This window comes from Desmodus rotundus, chromosome 3 (assembly GCF_022682495.2).
Source record: "Desmodus rotundus isolate HL8 chromosome 3, HLdesRot8A.1, whole genome shotgun sequence".
NCBI lineage: Eukaryota > Metazoa > Chordata > Mammalia > Chiroptera > Phyllostomidae > Desmodus > Desmodus rotundus.
The window spans coordinates 69,135,575-69,158,068 of NC_071389.1; the positions used below are offsets into that span (position 1 = coordinate 69,135,575).

General features: G+C 37.9%; 1 protein-coding gene across 2 annotated transcripts; it reads right to left on the reverse strand.

Annotated features, from left to right (window-relative positions):
* Nucleotides 1-137: 137 nt before the first annotated feature.
* GCLM (glutamate-cysteine ligase modifier subunit) lies at nucleotides 138-22,452 on the reverse strand. 2 transcript variants are annotated; one of them, XM_024565535.4, is made up of 7 exons: nucleotides 21,909-22,450; nucleotides 17,847-17,912; nucleotides 16,255-16,339; nucleotides 11,267-11,326; nucleotides 10,039-10,241; nucleotides 8,571-8,685; nucleotides 138-4,097 (listed from the first exon to the last, which is right to left on the reverse strand). In XM_024565535.4, exons 1-7 carry the CDS (start codon nucleotides 22,032-22,034, stop codon nucleotides 3,928-3,930), a joined length of 825 nt encoding a protein of 274 aa, XP_024421303.1. In that variant the 5' UTR covers nucleotides 22,035-22,450; the 3' UTR covers nucleotides 138-3,927. The 2 variants fall into 2 exon arrangements, with proteins under 2 accessions (XP_024421303.1, XP_053776574.1); XM_053920599.2 differs by lacking the exon at nucleotides 138-4,097 and adding an exon at nucleotides 4,145-4,378 and having other exon boundaries at nucleotides 21,909-22,452.
* Nucleotides 22,453-22,494: the final 42 nt, after the last annotated feature.

A 22,494-nucleotide genomic window follows, 5' to 3' on the forward strand; every position in this document is an offset into this window, starting at 1 on the left:
GAAAAAAGTGAACATAAATGGAGCAGGATGCAAGAATCAACCATGAGCAAAGAAACAGGGAAAACAGCAGAGTCAAAATAAGTAAAATGTATTGTAAAACTCGAACCTTCTTAAAATAACGAGTCAACACAGAAATCTTGTATGACATTTTATACATTTATTCACTGCTGAGGGATACATATTAAGGTGACTTTTCTGATAGTGAAACTACTTAAAGCTATATCCTGATACATTTAGGGGATTTGGGCAAGCTTTAGTCTCTTTTATGAAACGTGACTTTTCCAACTTGCCTACGCTCGTCTCAACAGAAGTCATTCCTTTCTATTTGGTAAGCAGAAGCTCTTGAAGAAAGTGTTTTCTCTGAATTTCTGAAGTTTATATATATATAAACTGTTCATCATTCAATAAAAGCATATTTACAAACCAGGCAAAAAGGGCCTCTGGGCAGAATGCCCACCCACACTTCTTCCTCTGATCCAGCCCTAAGGCTGGTTTCTTCATTAGTCTTCTAAGAATAGTACTTCCAAGCCCCATTTCCTTCCGCATATCCCAATCCCTTCTCACCATAGCTATTATTAACAGATGCAGCTTTTTATTGCTCTGGTTCTCGTACAGATCTCCCCCCACCAAATACACTACATGCTCCTTGAAGACAGAGTTTGTCTTTTCATTTCTGTGTCTCTCTGCAAATACCCTGCACAGTGCCTGTCACACAGTAAGCATCTGATATATCTGTTGAATGAATGCATGAATAGCTTTATGGCTTTTTTATTTAAAAATTATTCATAATTTATTTTTAAATTATACTCAGTTTGAGTTCCAACAGTTCAAAACCACAATGTTTCAGGATGCTTTGAACTGTTGAAACAACTCAAATATACTCATACTTTAATTAAATTCATAAGTAAAATTTAAAATTTTATAAATGTTAATAATGTTTTATATTTTGCCTGTATTTTATAATGCATCACTACAGACACATACCAGTTGAATTATCTGGTAGGGAAAAGCTATACTTCCTATTTTCAGAAATAAAACTGACATAACCCATCACCAACTTTATGGGAAAATGACAGGTACAAGTTCTGGTACATTAGGCAGTTAACTTTAAAAAAATGGGTTTGGAATCATAATATATCAGTTGATATATTTGAGTGTAAAAACAAATAGTTTAAATTCTGATGAAAACAACTTCCAATTTCTCTAAATGTACAATTGGCAGAGATGAACTGTCAGCCAATATATGATAAATATACCAATCACGTACATTCCCAAATACTGAAAATGCTGGGTGGAAATATTAGAAAATCTTTTCTGGAAAGACATATAATCAAACGAGCCTTAGACCTTTCATCACTGAAAATCGAGATTCTATTTCAATTACTACTTGGCTCTGGCAGGGAAAAGTCTGAACTGTTTGTTCAGAATAGAATGACTTCATTTTCCATTTCACACCTAGCTGTTTTATCATTTTTGAGAATGGAAAAATTATTAGCTATTATCTGTGACTCAGGCTCTAGCTTGGGTTATCCCTAAATGAATACTCGACTAGCTTACTGGCACAGGAGGGCTTCAGAATTTATACCACATGAACATATTTTAGAAGATACCTTGGTCCTTCTGGTGACTGACTACAGTTTCTTGGTTGAGAATTCAAGATATACTTATCACAGAACAGATTCCAAGTTACAGTACATTTTGTTAAATAAGGCTCCAGTGTGTTTTGGAAATGTAATAATCAGCTGCAGGTTTTTTCCCATGTTTTACTGAAAAAACAAACAATTACATAAGTTCTTTCTACCTTGGTCCACTGGAGATGCATCTCCCTAGGAAACATTTGTTGTAGACACTATTGACAAGTTAGCTCTCAGCTCGAAGCAATTATTTGGTAGTATTACTGTTCTTTATTTTATGGCTTTTTAAACATTAAGTTCTTAAATATCTGAAGAGTATCCACTATTTTCTGATAGTTCATACCCACACACACAAAGATGTCAACATCAGCTTGGACAATTATAAAGCCTTAAAAATGAGTTTTAAAAAAATGGTTATTCGATAATAGAAATTAAAAGTACATAAGTGAAATAAACAAAAGCTCATTTAAAAATTCCATACATGATCCCCTACACAAAATGAATCTATAATCTTCATTAGGAGTGGGGGGGAAATAAGAACACAGAAAAGCTTCTTTTACGGTTGGATACACTAGCAACATAATTTTCCCCCCCATTTTTAAAATAATCCTTCAAACAATCTATTTTTTTAAGTCCAGGGTTTAAAAAACAACAATAATTGTGATATGAAATTTCCTTCTTAAAATACCTCCACCAACTCACTGTATAGAAGCTTAAATTAAAATGAGCATTTGTTTAAAGACTTATTTTATATGACAAATGTTGTACATTTCCAAATAAAAAAGTTAACTATATACATTTAATAACATTACTTACAATTAATATAAAGGCTATCTAAGGCTTTAGGAAGCTTAAAGTCTAAACAAGTTTAGCAGGTAAGTCTCTGATTTAACATAATTCTAATGATCAAATTATACAACCATGAAACCATGAAACCTGATTTATGATAGAAAAAGCATCTAGTGTACTTACTTTGAATGTGTAACCACAGGTCTTTTCCCTAAGTTGAAAAAACTTGGGCAAATTAGTTTTATATATTAGTTTATATATACATATAGTTTTATAAACCATATATTAAAATACATGGTTAAAAAGTATTGATTGAGATGCAAGAGATTTTTAAAGAACTTTTAAAATTTATAGAATTAAGGAGATGTATAGTATATTTCAATGGGCCACAGATGATTTATTTGCTATTTTCTGGTTCTTAAACTAATGAGGAGTTATACCAAATGATGTATAGTCTCTTCTAGCTCTAAAGTTTTGATTATATTGTTTTGCTTTTAAAGAATTAAGACTGTATCTCAAACAAACTAATTTAAATAGATGACATTGGCTGTAAATTAAAGACTTTTGCACCCTCTTCTGGCTTGTGGTTCCTTGCAGTCAGTTATTCGTGGGGAACAGATACTATGTATTTAACAACTAATTCTTAATCCCCAGGCCCCCTCCTCTCTCCAGAGCCCACAGTGCCCAGCACATGGTAAGTGCTCAACAATTATTAGATATTCTTGAATGAATAGCAAAATATCAAGGATGAATCAAGAATTAAAAAGAATCTGAAGGTGATAATAGTTGCTTGTATAAAACCCCCAAACAATAATTTTGAAGTTTCTAGTCTCCTTTTTAGATTTACTTTGGTTTGTCTTTCTAAATAATAGCAAGAGAAAATATGGCACAAGAATACAAGGTTAAATCATTATACCTAAACTGCAAGCAAGGTTATTAAGTTACTAAGTAAACAAATAAAAAAATTTGTTTCTATCCATATACCGAAGAAATGAATTTTATTTATACTACTAGTAGATCTCAGCTACTCCAGTTACTCTGAGATATAATCATCTTAACACAAGGAAAAATATCTGCCAGTATTTCAGTTTTAACAATTGTAACCAAATTGCTTAGTTATACTATAGAGTAGGAAGCCATGAATATTTTGGAAATAAAAAATACGTATGTACATTACCCTGATGCCTAGGCCAAAATATATCTAACGACACATTTTCTTGATTTCTGTTAGTCATAAAAATAAAGGAAAAATATATTGCAAATATTTTCTTTCTAGATAATTTCAATTAGAAAACAATAGTTTAATGAAAACAATACAGAGGTTCATGTGAGTGAACTGATAGGAGGCGAGAGAAGTGTTTGAAACTTGACAGGTAACATGTCAAATACGTAACTAAAGAATGTCAGCCTCAACGACAACGCAGTAATTAGACCTGCACACATCTCAACTGTATCTTACACTCAAGGAAAATCCAAGTCAGTAGGATATGACCCGAAGTCATAGTTAAGAACCTCTCCTTTTAGCTTGTAAGATGTAGCCTTTGGATTTGATGATTCCTCTGCTTTTAACAATGACTGAGTAGCGCAGCAGCCACAGCGGCACCCACTCCTGTGCTGGAATGCCGGGGATGCTTTCCTGAAGAGCTTCTTGGAAACTTGCTTCAGAAAGCAGTTCTTAAAACAAACAAACAACAATAAATAAAAACCCAGAGTTAAATTCGAAAACAAAAGCCCTTTACTATGGAGGTAAGCATTTAAACACAACAAAACACCTCAAAACTGAATCTAAAATACGCTTATCTTCAGCGTGTGCTGTGAAACCGAACCGGAATGTCAGAAAGACCCGGCAGTTCACAAAGGACCCGTACCTGTACCTCAGACTATTTCATTCACAACTTCCAGTAAACGGAGCCTGGATATTTGTATTTTTTGAAGCTCTCCAGGTGATTCTAATGCTAGGGAAGATACAGGAAAGTACAATAGAAAGAAGAAAAAACCAGTTACTCATTATCCTATCAACCGGAGACAGACCGTTTCTGCTGCCAGGTATTTTCCCCAACTTTTTCCCTATACGTCTCTATCTCAGTATCTTAAAAACTAAAAATCATCCTGCAGGTATAGCCTCATTTACTTATTTTTTCCACTTCTGAATATTTCCCATGAAGTTAAATATTTCATGGAAGCATCATTTTTAATAATCTCCCCGATATTACATTATACAGATACCATAATTTATACATTTCTTTATTATTGGCCAAAAATTTAGGGTTTTTTCCTAATATTTTGCTAATAAAAATAATGCTATAATGAACATTCTTAAAATGCATTCCTGGCTATGGAATGACAAGGCCAATGTACAAGTATATTTTGAAGACTAGATACATAACATGTTGCCAGTTGCTTTCCAGAAAGGCCATCCTTTACACTTCCACCAGCAGCTGATAATGTGAAAATCCTACCCCATCCTCAAGAGCACCAGCAATCATTTAAAGAATCTTTGCTAATGGATATCTTTTCATTTGCATCTCTTTGAAGAAATCACTACCTTCTAATTCCACATTCATATCCAAACCCTGTACTACTGCTCTGATGTACCACCCCTCCTCACTTCCTCTTCTCCAGAGACACAGAGCTGTATCCTGGAATCCTCAAGCATATTCACACCTGGGGGCTTTGCATCAGTGGCTCCCTCTTTCCTAAACACTCTGTTTCCAGACACTCACAGGGTTCTCTCCCTTCTGGCTGGTCCCTGATTACCATCAACTGAGCAGGGAGGCCTCCCCGACCACCTAATACAGAACCACCACCACCAACCTGGGCACTCGTCTCCCTCAGCCAACTTTTCTCCATAGCATATCCCGTTATGTATCACATTTAACATTTATATTATTTGTCTCCTCCCATTAGAAAATAAATTCCGTGAGGGTTGGGATTTGTCCAATGGTTCTATACGTCTAGTACCTTAGAAACAAATGCCTGGCACATAGGAGGTGTCTGTTGAATCAATCAATCAATCAATACGAGAAGATTCCACCGGGGTCAGAACCAACCGTACAGTTAGGTATTAGGTGACCACCACGACTCGGGAGCACTAAAGGACCTGCTCGTCCCAAATGAACTGCTGTGATATTTGAATAGCATCAATGGTAAACTCTCAGTAAATGTTACCTATTGTTCTGTGCCAGGCGCCTTTCTGAGTACTTTACATGCGTTAACTCACTGAGTCCACATGTTGACCCCATGAGATAGGTGATACTGTCCCCCTTCACAGGGGGACACCAAGGCAGAGAGGTTGGATAACTTAATCAATATCACACAGCTCGTAACTATTTTCTTAAACAGAATGCAAATGTCTCTTTGGAAAAGTAACATTAACATGGATTTGTTTATCAGATAGTCTTGAAGAGGATCTTGAGGGAAGAAGGCAGAATACAGATTAGATTTAATGGGAGTGGGGGGAGGGGTAAAGCAAATAATAAAGGGAAAGATCCTACTTCACAATTTTATTCTGACTGTAGTTAAACTATTACCACAACTTCTAGGACAGAGAGTAATGGCAAATAAATGCTTCCTGAGGAATAAGGCTAGTTCAGAACAGAGGTAGGGCTTCAGAGGGTTTACAAACAAAATTCTATTTTAGATGACAAGCACAGTTAAATGTTTTATAACTTGATGACTTATAAAATCATTGGACACTGTGGACAAAAAAGGGGCCCTGTAATAAATCTAACTAAAGGTAACCTCACAGGGCGAGGTAAAAGCTCATAAATTCCTAACTGGGCAGGTCATGGTGGGTAGTCACGTCCCAGGCATGTAACTTCTTCAGTGAAAAGTTTATTTTTGCCTTACGCAAGCCCTGTCCATTGTATTTGTGCATCCAGGTTAACACACCTTTGAAATGCCTCTATTTCAGACCCTTGGAAGCCCAACCTCCCTCAAGAGGGCACGTAATCTTGTCACCTACCCTGCAGTCCAAACCCACCCTGCTTTCTCCCACTGTTCTGTACTCTCTTACGCTCCCTCCTTAACCCCAAATGTGGAAGAGAAGCTGCAAGCTGTCGTTCTCAGGAGTATTTGAGATCTTGCTCCCTGGCATTGGCATAAGTTTTTCTCAAATAAACTTGTAAAAATTCTCTACGGGTTTGGACGTTTCTTATATCAACACCACAAAACCAAAGAAGTATGCTATTCATTAACTCCTTAGAATCAGTAAACACAACAAATCTTATAAGAATCGCTTCACTTATAGATCAAAGTGTATGAAAACTCATTAATGGCATATGCAGAATTAACCTACAAATTCTAATCAAAGGGTTTAGAATTAAAATTAAAACAACATCCAAGTGTTAAATTACATCAGTACAACAAAAACATACAAAAAAGGATTAAATTCCTCATCTCATCTACATATGCACTATATTTTACTATCAGTTATGTGATGTTTAGCATATAATCCACATGCCAACATTTAGGTCACATACTAGATGCATTAGCCTTCTCCTATTTTCTTTCCTCCTGGGAAGAGTATGGAGTTGTTTATTTTTTTTCAAGTGGAGTTAGGTGGGTGTATAGGCTCATTGCCAGCTGCTGGTAACAACTGCTATTGGTAATGCTCACTGTTGGAAGAGCCCCTAATCCACAGTGAACAGGGAAGTTGATAGAATATTACCAACATATACAAGGTTAAAATTTAAAGGGTTTATGTTACAGAATAAATTAGCAACAGCAATTCTTCATTAAATTTTCACTAAAATGACTTAAAAAAATGAATCTGTACACTATGCAGGACTAATCAGAGAAACAGAACAGCATAGTGGAGAAAGGCTCCACATTCAGCCAGGACCTAGGTCCCAGTTCAGACTTTGCCCTATGCCAGTTGAGTGGCCTTGGGTAGTTTCTTAAACTCCCAGGCTCTATTTCCTCATCAATAAAATGCCTAGTTTCAGTTGTTGTGAAGATTACAGGTAATCTCTGAGGCACTTAACATGTCTGGCATCTGAGGAACAAAACTATTAAAAGTCTTCCTCCTCCTCCTCCAAAACAGTGAAAAATGAGAATGGGGCTGATGGCTAATATAATAGTATAAAGCAGTGGTCCCCAACCTTTTTGGTACCAGGGATCGGTTTCATGGAAGACGTGGACGGGGCGGGGAGCTGCGGCAGATGGATGGCGGGGGGGGGGGGGACAGGAGGTGGAGCCCAGGCGAGCTTTGCTGGTGGCCGGGTCCCTAACACACTGGTGCTGGTCCTCCGCCTGGGGGTCGGGGGCCCCTGGCATAAAGTCTGAAGAGGTTATCCATAAGCATCCTAAAGAAACTAAATCTAACCACTAATATAATGCTATCTTTTTAGATGGAAATAAAAGTTGAATTTTTTCTCCAGGAATCATCTATAAAATAAAATTTCCTCCAATATGGAGATTTAAAACTATCACAAGACAGTTCTCACTTAAAACTATACCAAAAATACTGTTTCATAGAGCCTGTGCATTTAGTAAGTGAAATGCCTCCTCCTCTCCCTATGAAATGGTGAGGAGATGAGAATGGAAAAGAGTAATAAACAGTATAAAGTGTAAGATCTCTTCTCAGCTTTCTTAGTCCTGTAAAAGTTGACAAAAAATTACTCTATAGGAGGCAGACAGCCACTCTCATTAATAAGATGTTTCTAATTAGCACCAAACATATATGTCCTGATAGAAATGATTAATAAAATACCTATTCAATTACTAATCCTATGATGCTCAAGTTTTAAATTAAATTTTATCTGCCTCTATTTCCAGATATTTATACTCTTCGATTAGTAGAAGTGGTTCTTTGGTGCAATCTTTGCTGTACTTGAGAAGATTATATATGACACTATTTAGAATATCTTAAAAGACCTTTTCTGTGTACCTTAATATTTATAAATCTCAACAGGCCGAGGTTCAGGAAACAACGCCTGCACTTCTCCCTCACTGGCAAGAAGACAAAACCAAACCTCTCTGAACCTAAAACAAAGGCATATATGTTTTACACTAACCATGAAGAATGGTTCTAGGTAACAGCAGTGTGCATTTATCACTGTACACGACTAGAAATTCAATTTTAACAAGTACTTCTTGTAAGATAAAAGCTCATGATCAAATTCTACAAGTAAGAATCTGTCTTACCTTTTGGATCATTATGAGTCAACAGCTGTATGTCAAATTGTTTAGCAAACGCAGTCAAATCGGGTGGCATCACACAGCAGGAGGCAAGATTAACTTGGTTACTGTTTGGTTTTACCTAGAAGTGGAAAAAAAAATCATGGTATCTCCACTAAATTAAGAACTACTAAAAGTAAATGGTAATACAAGACTCAATTTTCGAAAATATGAAATATCACATTCTATATTGCTTAAAGTTTATAAAATACTTTTTACATGAGTATATCTATGTTAGTAGTAACAGGGAAAGGAAAACTAGCTCTAGGAGGGGAAAACCTAATATAGTGCCACACTATTAAAAAGTATCCTGCTAGCCCTGGCCAGTGTGGCTCCGTTGGTTGGAGCGTCGTCCTGTAAACCAAAAGGTGCGGGTTTGGCTCCTGGTCCACATGCCTAGGTTGTGGCTTCAGGCCCCAGTTGGGCACATATGAGACAACCAATCAATGTTTCTCTCCATCCCTTCCCCTTTCTATACAATCAATAAGCATGTTTTGGGGTAAGGGAAAAAAAAAGGATCCCGCTAAAACCTTCAATCTAACACATCTGCCTCAAAACCAGCCTGATTCTAAGTGTGCTGGTTCCAACTACAGACGGAATATGCCTTAAAGGTAGAGGATCAAATGCAAGTGATAAGTGCATTTAATGTTAAAACATAGAATATGGTTATTAATCAGACACATTTTGAAAGAGACAAGAATTACATAATTTCTAATAGCTCCTCTGGTTAATTTATAGGTCCATTCTGGATCACCCCAGTCTCGCCAGCAGGATCTTAGCCACATTCCAGCTACCACCAAGTCAAAGGGAGAAGAGACAACACTTTCTCTGGGGCCTTCCTGTCCATTAGAAACAGAAGCTCTGTAACGGACAGGCTGTGGATGAAGTACAGGGAATAAAGAGGGACACAGAGAGTGAAGAAAAAATACTAGTACGCAACCTCCCTAATAATTTGTACATTATTAGGCCAGACAGTGGTGGGGATTAATCTATGATGCCCACTCCATTGTCAAGTTGTATGAACTAAGTCTTATATATCTTTAAATAAGTCAGCAAAATATTTGTTATAGATGATATCCCCTTAGTTAGGAAATTAGAACCATGGCCCAACAATATGTGAAGAAAAATGTAATATTTTTATCACATAAGTAAAACTAAAGGAAACAGACATAATTCATTTGGCTATGAATGCTCTGATACACATTTTCTAGTGTTTTTGTTATTCATTATAAATGAGATTAATAATAAGTTCAATTAGACATATATTGAGAAAAAAATTCAATGCCGTATATAAAGCCTGCCTCAAAACTTCCCCATGCGGAATAGTCACCCCACAGCGAGTGCATCCCACTATGTGAGTGATGCTCAAAAGCATATGGCAAAGACGGTGAAAGACGGGCCTCCCCGGAGTGCGGGTGATCCCGCGGTCCTTTACCTGGGCCCACTGATACAGCTGCTCCAACTGTGTTTTGTCTAGATCCGAGGTACCTATAGCAACAATCTTTTTACTCTGAACTAAGTTTTCTAATTCCTCCCAGTAAGGCTGCAAATGCTGCAAGGAAAGATTAACTCCATCTTCAGTAGGAGGCGAAGCAATAATCACAGAATCCAGCTGTGCGACTCCAAGGACTGAACAGGCTGGTGTGAAGGAAAACACAAAGAGCAGAGATGTTTGTTTCATAATAAAAACAAGTATTTCTAACGCCCTTCAAGTATCCCACTGAATTCTGTCCATACAGTCACTAACTTCCTATAGAACAGATTACTTTACTGTTTCCTAATGTATTTGTTACTAAGAATATTTCCACCTTTCAAAAAAGTGTGTGTCCGTTCATCCACTTGGTCTGTGTGGTAGAGAAGTGGGTGTCTTTGACCTGCCTCTTCCTAGGGAACCCACAGCTACTGTAGGTTCCTGTTTCTGGGAGAGCAGGCCGCCTTGTTTCCTAGGCCCCAAGAGCTTTTGGTGGCTTCCTTATCTTCATAACATTGTCTTCTCTATTTCTACTAGTATCTCATATAGATGATCACAAGAATTCTGACCTAATATTCCCCAATTGGTAGTCATAGCAAAAAATAAGCTTGGGACTCTGACAAACTGAACGCATGGTCTTAATCTATATTTATGGAGGTAGATGATTTCTTAGTTCCTATAAAAATAATTTGAGTGGTGTATTTCAGGGATTATTGTTCATTCAACAGTTATATGAAGGAGCTAATTATTTAAGTGTTCAAAATATATAAATACTGGAGGAATGTTTTAAAAGAAAAAAATACTGAATAACTGTTAAAACCACAATAACCTAAATCAAACACTGAAAATAGATAAAAAATGCTTTGCTTGCTTGTTGCTGTGGTTGTTTTGGTATTTTATCTATATTATTAGAAGGGCTAAGAATATGATTAAGGAGAATTTCCACCTCCAAACATACAGTTAACATTTTATTATGTTACATTTTTCACATCCCTCTTACATACCTAAATAGGACCTTACATAAGTTAATATGGCTCTATAGAAGCCTTAGGAAATTAGGCCAAAACTCTAAAAGGTAAAATTTGAATCAGCTCATTTCCTTTTTTTATGTGGACCTGAATATAAGATATAACTAACATATCTACACTAATATAAAGTCTATTACACGACAAAAAGTCAAAATTTTGCTTACCCATGTCAACTGCATTTCTGGTTGCTGAGGAAGAGTTTGCTCCCACAATGAACAGTTTTGCTAGGGAACGAAGGGAACAGAACTGATTACCACATTTGGGTAATGTTCTACTACACAGTGTTAACACTGCTAATACTCACATGACAGGTAAGCCTGAATGAATTATTTTTTTCTTTTCCAGTCACATAATTTTATATTTTCATTTTAAGACATAAAAGTTTATTTCCATTGTAATTGTTAAATTATATGCTAGTTGCCAACAAATACGTTTGTCAAAACAAACAAAAAATTAATTACCCATTGTTAGAAGGCAGGTAAGATAAATATAGAAACTTATTACTCAAAAAGTACATTTTATAAACATTGAAGGAACATATTATTTACTTTCTCCAAAACTAAAAATCTATATATAGACTAAATTAAAATTGCTCATAATGAGAAGAAAACTAAAAAAAAAAACACCCCACAATCCCACTTTCCAAATAGAATCATTTAAAAAAAATTTAGACATTGCCTTCTAGTTCCTGGTCATATAAAATAGGGTCTAACACTGTTTCTACTTCTATTTGGTTTACCTTCATGTAATATTTTTTATATTTCTATGCAGTATTTAGTTATCTTAATTTTTATTGTAACAGTAATGTATTTATTTTAGAAATAAGGAAAACCTACAAATGAGTAGAAAGAACCCTTTGAAAAAAAGCCAATAGTCTCACCACCAAAAGCAAGTACTGTTTAAATTATTCTGTACCCTGTACTCTTTTTTTTTGATACATTTATTGATTATGCCATTACAGTTGTCCTATTTTCACCCCTTCACTCAACTCCATTCTGCCCACCCCCTCCCTCCCACATTCCCCCCATATAGTTCATGTCCCTGGGTCATACTTATAAGTTCTTTGGCTTCTACATTTCCTATACTATTCTTACCCTCCCCCTGTCTATTTTCTACCTACCATTTATGCTACTTATTCTCTGTACCTTTCCTCCCTCTCTCCCCCTCCCACTTCTCTGTTGATAATCCTCCGTGTGATCTCCATTTCTGTGGTTCTGTTCTTGTTCTAGTTGTTGGCTTAGTTTGCTTTTGTTTTTGTTTTAGGTGTGGTTGTTAATAACTGTGAGTTTGCTGTCACTTTTACTGTTCATATATATTTTTTAATCTTCTTTTTCTTAGATAAGTCCCTTTAACATTTCATAGAATAAGGGCTTGGTGGTGATGAACTCCTTTAACTTGACCTTATCTGAGAAGCACTTTATCTTCCCTTCCATTCTAAATGATAGCTTTGCTGGATACAGTAATCTTGGATGTAGGTCCTTGCCTTTCCTGACTTGGAATACTTCTTTCCAGCCCCTTCTTGCCTGTAAGGTCTCTTTGGAGAAATCAGCTGACAGTCTTATGGGAACTCCTTTGTAGGTAACTGTCTCCTTTTCTCTTGCTGCTTCCAAGATTCTCTCCTTCTGGTTAATCTTGGGTAATGGAATTATGATGTGCCTTGGTGTGTTCCTCCTTGGGTCCAGCTTCTTTGGGACTCTCTGAGCTTCCTGGACTTCCTGGAAGTCTATTTCCTTTGCCAGATTTTACATGCTCATTTTAAAAATTTTTTATTGAATTGATTGGGGTGACATATAAAATTATATAGGTTTCAGGTGTATAGTTCTGTAAGACAGTATTTGTATATTGTATTATGTGTTCACCACCCCAAGCCAATCTCCTCCCATCACCACTTATCCCCCCTTTACCCTCATTATTAACAGCTGAACATAAATCTGTAATTTTGATAGGTATAATTTACTAAATGATTTCTTGCTTTTTGAACATTATGATTAGTTCTAGGTTTATGTTATCACATATAATGCTAACATAAACATCTTGGTAACTTTTTGTTCAACATTATGCTGAAGCATTTACCAAGGACAAATTGCCAGAAATGAAATTATGAGCCAAAAAATGTGATCTTTTTTGAGTATTGTTCTATTTTATTTACCTTCTAAATTTTAATAGACCACTAAAAGTTAACAGTTACTCTCCTAATATAGAATGTTATAAAAAAATGTTATTAAAATATATATATATTTGTTAATTTAGTAGGTACAATATATACCTACCCAGGACTGTTGGGAACCATCCTGCCTGGTTTCAGAAACTATAACCCCCATGACTAAGGCTGAGTAAAAAGACCTTGGGACCAGAAGCCACTTAGGAGACAAAGTTTATCTTCCTTGTAGGGGCACCACCTCTGCCCCCTTTCACCTCACCCTGCTTGGCCCTGGGCGGATGACCGGTTAGCCAATGGCAGGTAAGATTCCTCAAGGGAGGGACGACCTAAGACAGGCACAGTTGTGAAGGGGCCCTCAGGGAAGGACTTGGGGGGCTATAGAAAAAGGGGGTAATGGACCCTCGCCCCTTGGCTTTGACATAGCCTGAGTCTTCATTCTGTCTGCAAGAAGTCTCCTAATCTCACAGCTGCCTTATTTCCCCTCCCTGACTTAAGCCAGAAATAATGCCAGAGGTGGTGTGGCCCTGTGCTGGAAAGGGCAGGTTGCCCAGGGCGATTAGGCCTGAGAAAGAATGCATGAAATCCTGTGAAACCTGCTTTGCTAATACTCTCAATTTAAATGATAAGGGTCCAAGCCTGAAATGAGCTTGTTTCCCCAAAGTTTAATGGCTCCTTAGCTATCTGACCCTTACTCAAAAGAAGCCCTCAGAGTTCTCTGAATGTTATCTATTTGATTATTACTGCCTGACAATGATTGATGAGCTTTCCATATACATCCTATATTCCTATGCAAATTAAGCCAATAAAAGCCTGTCCAGGCAAGGGTCGGGGCGGTCCCCCCTTGAGAGAGTGGCCTTGCTGTCCCTTTTCCTCCACAGGACTCAGTAGTCCGTGGGAATTTGTCTCATCTCAGCCACAAGGCCAAGGACACTGCGGGATGGTGTCCGCATCATAGGGCCACATTAATTGGCATTTCTTTCTTCAGCTTTAACCAGGAAAATTTTGAATAGTTTTCTAAATGTATAAGATTTTGGTTTTAGCTTGATTTCAACTCAACTTTATGTGTCTATATTTACTTTATGTACATTCACTATTCAAAAACCTATGCGTACTCAAATAGATAAATGGAGCAGTAGCAGAGCAGGAAGAGAGAAAATTCAAAAGGGGAATGGATAGGAAACAGGCTAATGAAATACTCTATATAAAGTGCCTGGCATTCAATATATACAATAAATATTCCTTATACATTTCTTTTATTTCTCTTTTCCTTTCTATTGCTAGATAATCTTCCTAAAATATTGCTTTCCCCATGTTACTTCTCTTTTTAAAAGCCAGCACAGTTCCTCCACCAGGTGAGTCAATCTTCATCACTTTGGTCCAACCTTAGCTCCCATAATTATACTCTATAAAAATCCTCCCCACCACAGTCCCTCTGGCCATGAATTTGTGCCGTGTGAAATGGCCCCTTCTCTCTGAAAGAAGAGGCACTGTAAGGTAAGTAGAGAGAGGAGAGCTCTTCATATGGGGAGAACTTTGATCTTATCAAGCCCTCTGGGAACTGAGGACTACTTGTAAGAGCTCCAAGATGAATCTAAACCATGATGAACTGCAATCAGCCACAAAGAATATGTTGCTTTTACTTCCTTTTCAACACAAATAGCAATGTGGAATTAATAGAAAGAAATGGGTTTGGAGTCAAGCCTACCCTGATGGACTCCTGGTTCAACCACTTACTGGCTGCATGTCAACTTTCCAGTTATTTAATGTCACCTGTGCCACGGGGATAGACCTACCTTATAGAATTGATTTGAGACTTATAAGAAATAAAATTTAAAAAATGCCACGTACAGTGCCTTGTACAAAGTAAGACTCCACAAATGGTAGTTATGACTGAATCAAAAGCCAATGCCCTATCTCATCTTATATGTCCATTCTCCCTCCAAATAATACCAGCCACAACACAACCACAAGTGGTAATAATAATTGCTAAGTAGCACTTAACTTTGTGCCAAGCACTATGGTAAGTGCTTCTTTTGTAATTTCATCTCACTTACAAATAAGCCCGTGAAACAGATGCATCCCCATTTTATAGATAAAGAAACTGAGTTTCAGAGAGATTAAATAACTGGCTAGCCCAAGACTGTACAAGTCAGTATCTGCACACCCGGGACTTTCAGTCTAGTCAGGTTCAAGCCTTTAATCACCGTGCTATGCTGACCGTAAGCTGAGTGCAAAAACAGTGCACCTTCTTATTTTTTCACACCTTGGGTTTGGCATAATCTCTTGAAAGTACTCACTTGACACATTTGTCGAATGGGTATAATATGTATTTTGTTTCTCTTCATGCAACTTGTTGCCCGAACTCCTTTCTATACTGCCGGGCCCTCGCAGCTACTGTCTGACAGTGTCCCACCAGGAAGGGAGGCCTATGCCTGCTTTGGGTAGACGATGTTCTTCAGACTTCCCTTTATTCTATCCATTTCCTCCACCTTAATCTTCCCACTTCTCTGAAGTCCAAAATATAAATTAATAAAAACAGCCGTGGCCCTGGCTGGTGAGGCTCAGTTGGTTGGAGCACTGTCCCGTAACCAAAAGGCTGGTCTGGGCGGTCACGTTCCCAGGTCCATTCTGGGTTTGGGTGTGTACGAGAGGCAAACAACCAATGTTTCTCTCTCTCCCTTCCTCTCTTTCTAAAAGCAATGAAAACAATGTCCTTGGGTGGGGATTAAAAAACAAAACAAACAAAAAACTGGTTGTGAACAATAGCAAGGTAAAGTTTTACTGTGGCCCCATTGAAGTAACCAACATTGACCTCCTATAACTCCAAGAGTTGACATTAAAATTACGTTCAAAGAATCTTCATATGCCCCACACTTAGTGACTTAATCATTCATTACCAGAAGCAAAGAAAGGCTTATTCCCATGCCTGGCAAAACTTCACTATTACTTCTACTGCATAAAACATAATGAATTGGAAAAACTAGACTTTACCAGAAACTTTCATTTCTTCTCTTTCATCAGGATTTATCTTTTCTACTGCATGAGCTACAGTACATTCCAACACATCTGGAAACTCCTATAATAAACATATGATGTTAACAATAAATATTAAAATATTTCAGATTAGCCATATATTTTCTACTGTCCTTAACACCCTTTAGAAGCAGGGAATCCCCAAAATAACAGGGTTCTTTACCTTAGGTCTGGTAAAGAATAGGCTTCATAAGGTTTCTAAGGCCCTGAAATACAGGTAAGACTGTGTGTGTGTGTGTGTGTGTGTGTGTGTGTGTGTGAATTTTCTGAGAAAAAGTGTGTCATTTTGATCAGGTATTTAGAGGGATGCATGATGTAAAAACAAACAGACAAATAAAAAACAAAAAAAATGGGGGGTGGGAGGCCTGTAAGGAATTAGAACCACCAGTACAGTGGATAATTTTACTTAGGAAAAAACCAATGAAAAATAATATTATCCATTCTGGGTAACGACACATTAAAAACGTTCTACATTAATCACAAACATTTTAAATCAAAACACTTTTTCTGAGTACAATAAAATAAAAATGCCCTGGCTGGTGTGGCTCAGTGGATTGAGCTACAGCCTGTGAACCAAAGAGTCGCCAGTCTGATTCCCAGTCAGGGCACATGTCTGGGTTGTGGGCCAGGTCTCCCGTAGGGGGCGCATGAGAGGCAACCACACATGGTTTCTTTCCCTCTCTTCCCCTCTAAGAAATAAAATAAATAAAATCTTACAAAAATGTAAAAGTCATTCCAATGCATAATGAATAATTTATGAGAAAAATATAAAATTTAGCACATGTTAATCAGAAACATGTTAACTCACATTTACAATATTAAAACAAAGTAAACAGTGAAGCCTTTCTCACAATTCTTGAGCATATTACAATGCCTGGTGCAGTGTTTACTAGTCATGCAGAAATAGAGTAAATGGTCTTTTCAGAGAAACAGAGACAGATAGACATTAATTAACAGATGTCTAGTGGCCAGTTATAACACTTGCAGGATGCTCTTGGGAACAAATATGTACAGCACACTGCTTCCGTTCTTTTAAAATACTATATGTAATTTGTTATGTGCCTTTGGCTGAGTTGGCTCCCAAAGACAGGTTTATAGACTGGCATTCTGTATATTCACGTTTATGGTAATAGCCATACATTGACATTTAATGAAACACAGTTCCTTAGTGTTTCTGTAGAAACCGACATTTAGAAATTATTTCTAGTGGCTATATTATTGGGGTGATATTCTATCAAAGCAATTTGCCAACCAAAAGTGTTTAATAATATTCTTTTGTCAGGCTAAATATAAACTGGAACAAAATACATTGTGAGGACACTTTGGTAGGAATTAAGCACAGGGAATCCTAGTATCTTGTCTAGTTGAAGAGTCTAGATTTTCTGGTTTATGCGTAAGCCCACTGAGTGAGACTACCGTCTCAGCAACCAGCCACAGGGAGTTTATGCTAATTGCCTATTTGACTTCCCTATTAAAACTGAGGAAATTAATGTCCTGCTTACTTCCCTTCCCTTTGGACTAAACGATTTCTTGACCCATATTTTACTCACCCTGACCAAATCAGGGCTGATTTGGGAACTCCATTCATTCAACGTCTTTTGGATACAATCTCGAAGCTACAAAAAGAATGCATTTTGAAACTGTTAATATACTCTATACACTTTTCTATATTTCTATGATAAGAATGTATTAGTTTGATATGTAGGAAAAAGATGTCAATAGGAAATAACATACAAGCCAAAATTTTAGTTCTACAAGGTTTTCTTCAACAAAGTTTATATCTGTTTTTATCCTACTTTTAATTCTCAAATGTTGATGACCTAAAGCAGTAATTTAATTATTTTTAAAGTGTTTTGTACCAATAAAAATTTGACTGAGCTAGCCGGGCCACCTAATACCAATAAAAATTTAAGCAAACTTTTGAGACATAAAAATATCCATAAAGAAAACAAAAAAAATTCAAGAGTAAAGTTTATAATACAGAAACATGGGTTCAAGCCCAGGCAGCCTGATTAGAATTAATATTACTCATTAAGTTATATTCCTCAAAGACAAACCAATGACTCTCTAAATGTGGCCAGAGGAACTCCTACATCAGATTTATGGGATTTATTAAAAATTTAAATTCCTGAGCCCCATAATAGACCTGCTTAATCACTGCATAAGGGCAGAACTTTTATTTAACAAGCATTCCAAACAATTGATATGGACTCTGAAGTCTGAAAACCACTCTATGGTCTTACAGCAGTCAACACGCACACCAGTTCATACGTTATTTCCTAACCCCTGATACCCTTACAGCCTGTCTTCCATGTTTTCTTATATAGACAAGTAAAATTTTTACACTAACATTATATTTTGTTATAAATTTATTCAGGTGTTTATATTCTTTTATCTCTTATGTCAGTGTACTTCAAACTTATTTGATAGTGGTCCAAAGTAACACAAACATTCACATAGTGAGGACTTCATACATGTAACATAACAAAAATTTACAAAACAGTATTTATGTTCACTACACGCCAGGTGTATTCTGATGGCTTCTATTAATTAGAAAAAGTGTGCTGCTCCCTAACTCACTGACTTATGACTACAAATGATCAACACCACCAGTTTGAAATCGATGCCTTACAAATATCCAAGGGCACAGCGCTCTGCATTCTGTGATCAATGAAAAAACAAATGAGTAATTAGAAGCGAGCAAGGCCCTGAGTTGCAAAAGCACTTTCCTAATAGCAATAACAGACTAAACTTCTGAACTATCTGATCTATGACCATGTATGATAAAAACTGATATAAACACTTTATCACACATATCTTAGTACGGATAATTACAAGGGACAACTGGTTTATCAGTCGAACAGCTCAGAGTCACCTATGTCAAGATTTGCAATCCACAACAGTACAATAACCCACATGAATTGTAATTACAAGGTCTATCATAACAGAAAATACATTTATAATCAAAATTAAGTCCGGAGATAAAAATTAGTTGATAATCATCCCAGACAGAATAACAAGTCAATATTCTTTTAAAAATTAGTCAAAGTTGAGGCAGCAGGATGGACTGGAAGTTACCGATTCTATCAGGACTGCTTTGGCTCAAATCATGGGAGAATTCAATGAAATTTTCCTTTGAAAGGATGGCTTATTTGCATACGTAAGGCTTTCCTGGTTTTTGAGTATTCACCCCCTTCTAGAAACCATTTCTTTAATTAATATTAGATTGTGAAAAATTTCAGGATAAATTATAGAACAGTCCAATGTTACAATAACAGGAGAAATTCACTGACGGTATCACAAACCTAGTGATTTTTAATCTTTTACATGTTATCTGTATTGACTGAACATTAACCTTGTACTTTTTCATTCTTTGCTTTCTTCATTCTTAACACACACGGTCACTGAAGATAAGTATCATCGTAACATAGTGTATCATTAAATCTGCAGTTGTATAAGAGTTTTAAAAATAGCATATGATTCAACTGGTCAACTACCCTTACAACAAAGAACTGGGCAAAACAGTCCTTTATTGGTGCATTTAAAAACCAAAATATGATTTCATAAAATTCCAGTGTATCAAAACATCTGGGCAGGGATCACAGAATAAAAACAAACACGGAAATATTAAAACTAGAAGAAAACTTTTAGAAAAGTCAACTCTCTACTCAATGTGCAAATTTTCTCAATAATGAGTGATTTATTCAGGTTCTTTATTCAATGAGGTTAAACTGTTTCAGTAGCATATCCCAACTTGAAGCCTCACTTATTCCAAAGTTCTTTTCAACATGGAAACAAAACATGCCTATTTTCCCTACAATATGCTGCCATATCTCAAGTGTTCCTCAAATGTTTTCTAATTTGTTTAGTTTTTCCCTTTTATGCTGCACTTCCCCAAAACCACACAAACTAGATTTAGTCTTATGAAAGATGTTTTTAAGAATGTGGGATGTGACTCATAACTGTAGTAAGAAATAAGGTTTTTAAAATTAAAATAGGATAGGAAAACATCAGAATATACAGTATATAAGAAGGGTTAGTATATATACATATTCATATTATACTTTTATGCAAGATAAATGCATTTCTTACTGGGTTTGCAGTAAAAATACTGAAAGTCACAACTCTAGAGTGTGTTATAGTGAGATAAGAGAAACTTTCACCCAATATTATCAATATACATGCAAAATGGTGTACTGAACCAGAAGTACTGGAGGAAATGAAAGGTCTAGAACTAAATTTAGAAATATTTATCTTTGGGAAGAACAGTCCAAGTGGAGTGGTTTGAACAAAACAAGACATACACATTGAGCTGGAACCTGGACACAGAATATGGTACAGGATTCAGATTTCTATTAAAGTTACCACCAAGAGTTCTCATCTCTGGCTGAGTACTCACTCCCAGCACCAGACCTGCGCAGGTCTAGCCATACTCAGAGGGATGCCCTGTGCTGCTGTATAATCACCCACAACTTATATAAAGAGCAGAAACTGCCTAGGAACACAGCTGATAATATCATGTTGTACAATTTAGGACGTTTTTTCTTTTAATCAAGAATTGTTTTTATCTGTATGGTGTCAGATGGCTACTAGAATTATCAGGGTGATCACTTCGTAACTTACATAAATGTCTAATCACTATGTTGTACACCTGAAACTAACAATAATACTGTATGTCAACTATAACTGAAAAATAAAAAAATATTTAAATAATATCTTTCTGATTGAACCAGAAAATAAGGGAGATAAGTGAGTTTATGGAGAACGTTTCCACATATATTTTAATACAACGACCTGATGATGAAGACATTATCCAACTTTAAAGCCACAAAGTCAGAGTAACTTTCCCAAAGTCATGGAGCTCCTCTTTTGCAGTTTTACTTATTGTTATTTTTTAATACTGAAATTGTCCCATACCACCAATCTTTGAGGCATCTCCGCAATTAATTGTGCAGCGTCAATGATTGTACCCTCAGAAATGACCAGCTAGGTAACAAGTGTATGATTCCATATTAACCTCTGCCACTTTCAAACTAGTGATTAGTTTTTGGGCAAGTAAACTAAGATTAATCTTTGGCAAGAAAAATATACGAGTATACTTTGTTTCAAAGTTGAATTTGAGTGTTTAGTCATTTGCCTCAGAACAACAGAGAAACTATTGTCAACACCCTAAAGCCAAGTGGATTATGACCACTAATGTTACTTAACTTGAATTCTTCAAAAACTAATCTCTAAACTATTTTTCACCTGGACACTTCGTGGGAAGTGGGGCGGGACCGAGCGATGTACTGGCCGCCTCTGACCCTCTAGCCAGGGAGAGGGATCCGATACGTTTGAGAGTTTGGAGACAAGCCATACACACGAATGGAGGCATCACTCGGCGTGAAGTTGCACCTGCCAAGTTTTTAAAGACCCGTTGCCCCCAGTAGCGGCATTGGATACAAAGTCGCGCGGACAGCGGCCCCAGCCTCCTCCCGCGGGCGGAGCCCAGGTGCGCGCCAGCCCAATCTCCCGCCCGCCCAGGCCTTTCGGAGCCGCCCGGCCCGGGCCCCCCCGCCGCGGCCTGGCCCGGGAGCTGCGCGTCTCCGCGGGCCACGCTCGTCCGCCCTCACCTCCTCGCTGTGCGTGGACGGGCACTTCTTCCGCAGGCGGCCCCAATTCAGCAGGTTCCCTGTCTGCAGGTGCAGGGTGCGGGCCCGCGCCAGGAGCGCCCTCGCCGCGCGGCTGTCGGTGCCCATGGCAGCGGCCGACGGAGGGGACCAGGCGGTGATGCGGCCGCAGGCGGGGAAGAAAGAACCCCCGCAGATAGAGTGCCCGAAGCCTAAAAGCTGGGCACGAGGCTGCCCGCCCCACGCGGCGGGACCTCGGCCTGCGCTCGGGCCCGAGAGAGGCCGGGTAGTGGCAGCGGAGCGGTGGCCCGGGAAGGACGCGCTGGTGGATGCGGTTCCGGCTGCTGCGGCCGCCGCAGGAGAGTTGACTCCCAAACGAGAGCCGTTTCCTGGAAGACAATGACTAAGCAGAAATCGCGGCGTGAAAGTGCCTCGTAACCGTTACCCGTCCCGCGGCGAAGCCTGGTGGGGCGGGGCGGCGAGTAAGCTGCGGGTCAGGAGCCGACGGAGGACCGGCCTTCGGCCAGGGGCGGGCGGGGCGCCCGGAGGCTGGGGGACGCGCGGGGCGCGCGAGGCGGGGCGGGGCAGG

Excerpts from the sequence above, each read along its gene's own strand:
- GCLM (XM_024565535.4), bottom strand. The coding sequence starts at position 22,034 with ATGGGCACCGACAGCCGCGCGGCGAGGGCGCTCCTGGCGCGGGCCCGC. Across the intron at positions 16,340-17,846 it reads TCAGCCCTGATTTGGTCAGG|GAGTTTCCAGATGTGTTGGA; the intron begins GTGAGTAAAATA and ends TGTTTATTATAG. Across the intron at positions 10,242-11,266 it reads CAGAAATGCAGTTGACATGG|CCTGTTCAGTCCTTGGAGTC; the intron begins GTAAGCAAAATT and ends CCTTCACACCAG.